Source organism: Oncorhynchus gorbuscha, unplaced genomic scaffold, assembly GCF_021184085.1.
Source record: "Oncorhynchus gorbuscha isolate QuinsamMale2020 ecotype Even-year unplaced genomic scaffold, OgorEven_v1.0 Un_scaffold_646, whole genome shotgun sequence".
Taxonomy (NCBI): domain Eukaryota; kingdom Metazoa; phylum Chordata; class Actinopteri; order Salmoniformes; family Salmonidae; genus Oncorhynchus; species Oncorhynchus gorbuscha.
The window spans coordinates 288,303-296,274 of NW_025745752.1; the positions used below are offsets into that span (position 1 = coordinate 288,303).

The following is a 7,972-nucleotide window of genomic DNA, read 5'->3' on the forward strand; positions in this document are numbered from 1 at the left end:
GCATGATCAATACTGCCCTGGGACCCGGCCCTGGAAGCCCTTTAATGAACACATCTTAGATAATAGGCGTTCCTCTGCCCAGGCGTTGCCAGATGTTACATCTTCTGGAAAGGTATTTTAAGTATCAGCTAACCACATCATATTTCATAGCAACCTGATGCCCGACAGCAGTCGATGACGTGGCACGGAACCACTGGTTGATGAATGCAACGTCTGAGCAGGGGAAGGCGACCAACGTGTGTGCGCATGTGATGCCTGTGTTAGTGTGTGTGCACCTCAAAAAACGAAGGCCTAGATTCAATCAGATCAAGTGTTAACCGGCAAAAGCAGACACCTGCATAGCGGATGTTTTGCCTTTGCTGGAGGTGGATCTGCGTTGGAGCTGTCAAATCGGCGAGCAGCTGCTCTTGTGATCATTGTCACAAAGCCACACTGTCGCACTGGCGTTAGAAGTTCAGAAGGAGAAAGTGGAGGCTCTATAGAAATAATGACGCTCACATTGAAAAACATTTAACCAAATAGTTTCTATCATCATAATGGAGGTGTAGATCACATCTCACATTCCACCGTTCTGACTTAGAAACAAGGCTGCATGGGATTTCTGCTCATGCCACTCCGTGCAGCCAATGGCAATGTCCGCTTTAGGTATAATGCCAGGAGGCGCTTGTGGATTTGACAGCTTCTAACGCAGTCCTACCTCCGGCACCGCCGAAACGACCGCTGTGCGGATGTTGGACAAAGTGGATCTGATTGAATCAACCCTAAATGTCTCTGCCTGCTTTCAAATGACTTATCATTTTGTTTGTGGTTCAGCCCTGACAGACTAACTCTGGGCCCTGACAGACTAGCTCTGGGACCTGACAGACTAACTCTGAGCCCTGGGCCCTGACAGACTAACTCTGGGCCCTGACAGACTAACTCTGGGCCCTGACAGACTAACTCTGGGACCTGACAGACTAACTCTGAGCCCTGGGCCCTGACAGACTAACTCTGGGCCCTGACAGACTAGCTCTGGGACCTGACAGACTAACTCTGAGCCCTGGGCCCTGACAGACTAACTCTGAGCCCTGGGCCCTGGGCCCTGACAGACTAACTCTGGGCCCTGACAGACTAACTCTGGGCCCTGACAGACTAACTCTGGGCCCTGGTCCCTGACAGACTAACTCTGAGCCCTGGGCCCTGACAGACTAACTCTGGGCCCTGACAGACTAACTCTGGGCCCTGACAGACTAACTCTGAGCCCTGGGCCCTGACAGACTAACTCTGGGCCCTGACAGACTAACTCTGGGCCCTGACAGACTAACTCTGGGCCCTGGTCCCTGACAGACTAACTCTGAGCCCTGGGCCCTGACAGACTAACTCTGGGCCCTGACAGACTAACTCTGGGCCCTGGGCCCTGACAGACTAACTCTGGGCCCTGACAGACTAACTCTGGGCCCTGACAGACTAACTCTGGGCCCTGACAGACTAACTCTGGGCCCTGACAGACTAACTCTGGGCCCTGGTCCCTGACAGACTAACTCTGAGCCCTGGGCCCTGACAGACTAACTCTGGGCCCTGACAGACTAACTCTGGGCCCTGACAGACTAACTCTGAGCCCTGGGCCCTGACAGACTAACTCTGGGCCCTGACAGACTAACTCTGGGCCCTGACAGACTAACTCTGGGCCCTGGTCCCTGACAGACTAACTCTGGGCCCTGACAGACTAACTCTGGGCCCTGACAGACTAACTCTGGGCCCTGGGCCCTGACAGACTAACTCTGGGCCCTGACAGACTAACTCTGGGCCCTGGTCCCTGACAGACTAACTCTGAGCCCTGGGCCCTGACAGACTAACTCTGGGCCCTGACAGACTAACTCTGGGCCCTGGTAATAAGATATGTCAAACTGCCAATATGCAGGAGTCAGAATAAATATCTATGTGAAACTACGGTACAGAAAAAGATGTATTATGTCTCTGTCTTCATTCTGTCAGCTTTATGATAATGTTTCTGTCTGATAAATGCTGTTCATTGTAAAATGCTGAAAATAAACATTGGCCAATCAAATCTTTGTGGTATGTGTGTTTTCTGGGTGTGTGTAATAACATAATGACTGCTGGTGTTGCGTAGACACTCTGGACACTCTGTTAACACAAATTCAACACTGGCATGTGAGTTGGACAACAAATAAAAACTCCACTTATCAAAATGACTGAAAGTCTCTACAGTCAGGACACACAATGACATAATAGTAGAAAAGTACAAACTTTAATGCAGACTTCTGTACACAAAATTGCTTTCCAATTCCTTAGACTGAAACTCTTCCTGAAGGGGCCAGCCACACAGAGACCGATGAAAAGACCACTGCAGTAACACACCTGATTCAACTAACCACAGTCCAGACTGAAACCCATGATTGGTTGAATTCCAGAGCATAATGACATTATTACAACAGCCCTATGACAATGTTATAACAGCGTTACAATACTGTTGTGGAACAACGTCGTCAGCTACCTCCTAAATACAGAGAGTTAAACTCTGCCTCCAGCCGGTGGTCTTTGTGGGCGGATTCTGATTCTGGACAGGTGATGTCACCATCACCCAGCATCTTCCACCAAGGCAGGCGACCGGACTGGAGCAAGGCATTGTGGGATTGCCGGGCGCGGGCGGCTACGGGGGCAGAGCGACTCCTGAACACGTCACAGTCGGTTACTGTGGCGACACTGAGTGAGGGGGCATCTGAGAGAGAAAGATGGATGAAGGGAGAGAAAGAGGAAGAGAGAGAGAGATTGGTGTGCGTGTGTGTGATACCTACTCAGCAGTAGTTCCAGGTCGGTGTTGATCTGTGCCAGCAAGGCGTGTGTGTGAGTGTGTTCTCTCAGCTCTGCCTCTCTCCCCTGTAGATGCTGGAGCAGCAAGGCTTGGGTCTGAGCATGGAGCTCCCTACTGCCCTCTAGAGACACCACAGAGGACTACACACACAGAAAGAGATCGTTACACACACAGAGAGAGAGATCCGTTACACAGACACAGATCATTACACAGAGATCGTTACACACACATACAGACACACTCTCTCTCTGTCAACACCGAGTGAAATGTCCCCAGTCCAAATATTCCTTGTTTTACTATCCTTGTGAGGACATCTCCTCTGTCAGTTGGTAGAGCATGGCCGAGTGAAATGTCCCCACTTGTCCAAATGATTCCTTGTTTTACTATTATATTATTATACATCTGGTCCCGACAAGGATAGTAAAACCAAACACACAACTTGAAGTAATATTCAGAATCACCGGGTGCAGGGCAATATGTTCCTCCACCTCTCTCTTCAGCTCCGCCCTCCGACTGTCAGTCAAACCCCGAGGACCAATCCAAGGGGAGAGGGAAGGAGGGGCTTTCTCAGCTCTCCGCCTCTTCAGAAAGCGAAGGACCTAACAGGAGGGACAAAAAACTGTCAAGATGAATTCAGATGTTGCTGCATGCTAGATTTGTTTGATTGCTGTGTTCAGCTTCTGCTTACAACAGGGGTAGTCTATTAGAAGTGCATGTGAGTGTGTGTTAATACTGTTCTCTGCAGGACAACAGCAGCTCTGTGCTGTGTGTGTGTGTTAATACTGTTCTCTGCAGGACAACAGCAGCTCTGTGCTGTGTGTGTGTGTTAATACTGTTCTCTGCAGGACAACAGCAGACTGTTCTCTGCAGGACAACAGCAGCTCTGTGCTGTGTGTGTGTGTTAATACTGTTCTCTGCAGGACAACAGCAGCTCTGTGCTGTGTGTGTGTGTTAATACTGTTCTCTGCAGGACAACAGCAGCTCTGTGCTGTGTGTGTGTGTTAATGCTGTTCTCTGCAGGACAACAGCAGCTCTGTGCTGTGTGTGTGTGTGTTAATACTGTTCTCTGCAGGACAACAGCAGCTCTGTGCTGTGTGTGTGTGTGTTAATACTGTTCTCTGCAGGACAACAGCAGCTCTGTGCTGTGTGTGTTAATACTGTTCTCTGCAGGACAACAGCAGCTCTGTGCTGTGTGTGTGTGTTAATACTGTTCTCTGCAGGACAACAGCAGCTCTGTGCTGTGTGTGTGTGTTAATACTGTTCTCTGCAGGACAACAGCAGCTCTTGTGCTGTGTGTGTGTTAATACTGTTCTCTGCAGGACAACAGCAGCTCTGTGCTGTGTGTGTGTGTTAATACTGTTCTCTGCAGGACAACAGCAGCTCTGTGCTGTGTGTGTGTGTTAATACTGTTCTCTGCAGGACAACAGCAGCTCTGTGCTGTGTGTGTGTGTTAATACTGTTCTCTGCAGGACAACAGCAGCTCTGTGCTGTGTGTGTGTGTTAATACTGTTCTCTGCAGGACAACAGCAGCTCTGTGCTGTGTGTGTGTTAATACTGTTCTCTGCAGGACAACAGCAGCTCTGTGCTGTGTGTGTGCGTTTCTCCGTAGCTGGAAGTTTCGTCTCTCTCGGTGGCCTCGCCAAACCCTCTGGATCTGTATTGCAGCCTGCCTCTCCACCTCCCCGAGGTACTGCTGCACCTGACCTACACACACACACAAACACACACACACACACGAGGGCTGTAGATGGCAGGCCTAACTAAGCAAACAAACGGGCATCATTCCGCTCTGTCTCTGCTGTAACAGATAGTGTGTACCTGGGGGCAGTAGCTGCAGTAGCTGTAGTTGTTTCTGATGGAACTCTCTCCTGGCTCTCTGTCTCCTGACACACAGCTGTAGTCTCAGCTCCTCCTCCCAGCACACAGCCTGAGCCTGCTGCGCTCTCCTCCGCCGCCGCTCCCTACACACACACACACACACACATGGGCACACACACACACGCTTAACTGCCTGGAATTATTATGATCTAATTTAGCCTTTATTTTAACAGGAAGTCATGCTGAAACCAACGTCTCTTTTACAGATGAACCCTGGAATTACAAAAAATATACACATCAATACAAAACATGATCATAGATCGATGAGAGAATAAAGCCCACACACACACACACCTGAAGCTCCTCTGCAGTGATCTGACAGCTCTAGGCAGACTCTTCACTCTCCTCCTGGTCTGATAGGATCTCCACGCTGCCTGGATGACACACGCCGCTCTCACACACTCCTCTGGCCACGTCTGATAACACAGAGAGAGTGTAAGGCACACACACACACGAACAACAACAAACACCCTATATTTTACCTCTGTGTGATCAGCTGGTTTGGAGACTTCTCTGTGCAGCAGCTTTATCAGTTGGTCCACTTCCTCATCGAAGCCCCGCCCCCTCCATTCTCGACCAATCATGCCCTCCAACCCTGCAACACACAAACCATAAAAAACATCAAGATTGCTTTTGCAAGCATATAAAGTTAACCCATGAAAAAAAATATATATCGTAACCTGGAAATATTCAAACCCCACCCCCTGACCTTTGAACCTATGGATGATAAGCTGCAGGGCGGATTCTTGTTGCCGGGCAACCAGGAGGAGCGTCCTAATTGCTGCCCCTCCCACAACAGGGTTGGATGTGTGAGCCATTCGGTACACGACGTCATCCAGAATCACAGACAAGGGGCCTTTTCCCAAACCTGCTACTAACTCACTACAGAGAAAGAGCGGGTAATGAATTTAATTGATGTGTGTGTGTGTGTGTGTGTGTGTGTGTGTGTGTGTGTGTGTGTGTGTGTGTGTGTGTGTGTGTGTGTGTGTGTGTGTGTGTGTGTGTGTGTGTGTGGTGATATGCTACCTGTTAGCTGTCAGAAGCTGATGCCACAGTGACACACACACGGTTCCCACTCTCTCTTCCTCACTCATTAACATCCTCTCATAGTGGTCTGACTGCAGGACTAAGAGAGAGAAAAGAGGGGGGGGCATCGTTAGTTAGGTAAGGGGTCTGTTTGGTATTGGACTTTAGATCTCACCTTGTGCGGCCAGGTGACCATGGGCTTTCAGAAGCCAACACACAGAGCCCATCACTTTCTTGAAGAAACGAAACATTTCAGGCTGCCCATTCCCCTACAGAGAGAGATATGTGAGTAGACATATTTTTGTTGAGGACATTCCAAACTTCAAAAAAACTTTGTCCCTTACTGCCAAAGCTCTGTTCATCAGCCGACTGGCCAATGACAGCAGGCTGTCTGTGACGGATGGGAGCAGCCGCCTATGGAAGGCCTCAGTGTCTCCGCCCATGTCCACACCCACACAGCAGGAGCTAAAGGAATTTGCATATGCACACAAATAAATCAATGTCAAATCACTACTACAGATATATGACCCCCACCTTCATAGATCTGTTTGCATCAGTATTATTCCACCCCATCAGTTCTATCAGGGCCTTGAAGTAGTATCTGGGGTAGGTATTGTCCATTGGTAGTGTCTAGGGTTGTTTGTTTTAGTGCAGAGTAATAGACAACACAGATTTGGTTGTTCCTTTTTGTTGTGGTTGTGTGGTTCAAGATTCTAAAATCATACCTGAGAATTTCTGCCAACTGAGTGGCAGTTGCGTAGCCTCCTTCAACTTTGGCATAGTTCAGTTTGAGGGCGTCACCTGCGCAGTATTGAAGTATGCCATGGCTGAACAAGGACTTTTTGAACGCACCCAACTCTCTATCGTCTTGGACAGATATCCTATTCAGAATATCTTCAATGTCGAAAAATAAGGAATGATTGTTAGTTGGGTATCAGGAATAACACACAAGTGCAAGCAAAGTAAAATAACACGTTTTTCAATGTAAAAAGGTTAGCTAACTAATTTACCTTGTAATTTTGAGAGAACTTGTGGAACCTTCTGCTCCGGCTTAATGTTTGTGCTCGCGACCAGTGCCCTTAGCCCGGCGTCTGTGTCCTTTCTAGCGAGACTCATCGCGAGTTTATTACAGTAATCTTTCGCTCCCAGATCTGAAGTATAAAACCATATACCAAAATTGACGAGCTACATTATTCTTCGAATGAAACCAGACACGATCAAGTTGAAATCTATTTTCGTGCTCTCTTGTTGCCACAAGCACTGACCGGGAAGCTTCATTTGTTTCTACAGCAACACTACCTACGTCACTAATATGCGACTACAGTTGGCAGGGCCCCATTCCCATTCATTCTTTACAATACATAATTTATTTTTTATTTTTATTAACAATAAATCAATACAAAAAGTACATGGGGAACACAAGTATTTATAAAGAATATACAAAGGATATTTGGGCTAGGGGCGGGGCTAAGGGGTACAATATCACATTACACAAGAACCTTAAGGGGCATATACACACATATTTATAATTATTTTTTCATAACAGCTTTTTGTTGGCACTGTATTTAATAGTCTTAAAATATAGTTCAATGTATTTTTGCAGGGTAATAAAATGTGGTGTTTTGTTTGTAAATTTACATTTGGGAATATGAAATTTGGCCAAAACAATAAGGAAATGAATTACATAAAATTGTTTCAACTTATTTCTATCGTAAATAAAGAATCCAAGCAGCACATCTCTCCATAAGAGTGTACAATCTTCATAAATTATAAATCTACGGATGTCTTGCCACAGATTCCTTACATGAATACAATTCCCAAAAATAAGCAACACTGTTTCTGGGTGGTCATTACAAAAGGTACAATTTCTGGGTTTATGTTTTTTTACTTCTTCATATAGTAGTTGGCAGGATAGTATTTATGAATCATTTAAAAAGAAACATACTTCATTTAGTTAATAAGTAGGTATGTGTGTGGCAACATCCAAACTTTTTTCCAGGAGACATTATCAATAAAACCATTCCAATAAGGCATTACTGGATAAGGAAACAATTAGGAAACAAGGCTTGTATAGCTCTATTGTTGTTGGATGAACTAAAAGAAAAACTCATCTTAGGATGCTTCCTTTTAAGGTTAGTCAGGTCTTGACACGTTCCTGAATGATAAAGCAACCCCCGAGGGAACGGCATCTAAAACAATTGCAAAATCTTTAGGTGTTACAGGGATTTTGTAAAGTGATAAGAATTCCTTAGAATT

The 7,972-nt window shown here is 46.7% G+C and overlaps 1 protein-coding gene and 1 long non-coding RNA gene across 4 annotated transcripts in view; one reads left to right on the forward strand and one right to left on the reverse strand.

Annotated features, from left to right (window-relative positions):
- The window catches only part of LOC124019676, a 1,810-nt gene extending 639 nt beyond the window's left edge, over nt 1-1,171 (forward strand). The window contains exon 3 of the long non-coding RNA XR_006835824.1: nt 1-1,171. This exon is cut by the window's left edge and continues 197 nt beyond it. This is a non-coding gene — a long non-coding RNA (uncharacterized LOC124019676).
- A 1,055-nt stretch (nt 1,172-2,226) lies between these two features.
- Nucleotides 2,227-7,012, reverse strand: LOC124019669 (IQ calmodulin-binding motif-containing protein 1-like). 3 transcript variants are annotated; one of them, XM_046335077.1, is made up of 13 exons: nt 6,727-7,012; nt 6,442-6,610; nt 6,061-6,181; nt 5,892-5,985; nt 5,717-5,816; nt 5,400-5,572; nt 5,173-5,285; nt 4,985-5,106; nt 4,631-4,773; nt 4,368-4,516; nt 3,274-3,411; nt 2,796-2,952; nt 2,227-2,719 (listed from the first exon to the last, which is right to left on the reverse strand). In XM_046335077.1, the coding sequence occupies exons 1-13, from the start codon at nt 6,830-6,832 to the stop codon at nt 2,487-2,489; spliced, it is 1,818 nt and encodes a 605-aa protein (XP_046191033.1). In that variant the 5' UTR covers nt 6,833-7,012; the 3' UTR covers nt 2,227-2,486. The 3 variants fall into 3 exon arrangements, with proteins under 3 accessions (XP_046191033.1, XP_046191032.1, XP_046191031.1); XM_046335076.1 differs by adding an exon at nt 3,671-3,711 and having other exon boundaries at nt 4,409-4,516; nt 4,985-5,285; XM_046335075.1 differs by having other exon boundaries at nt 4,985-5,285.
- Between the last annotated feature and the right edge of the window lie 960 nt (nt 7,013-7,972).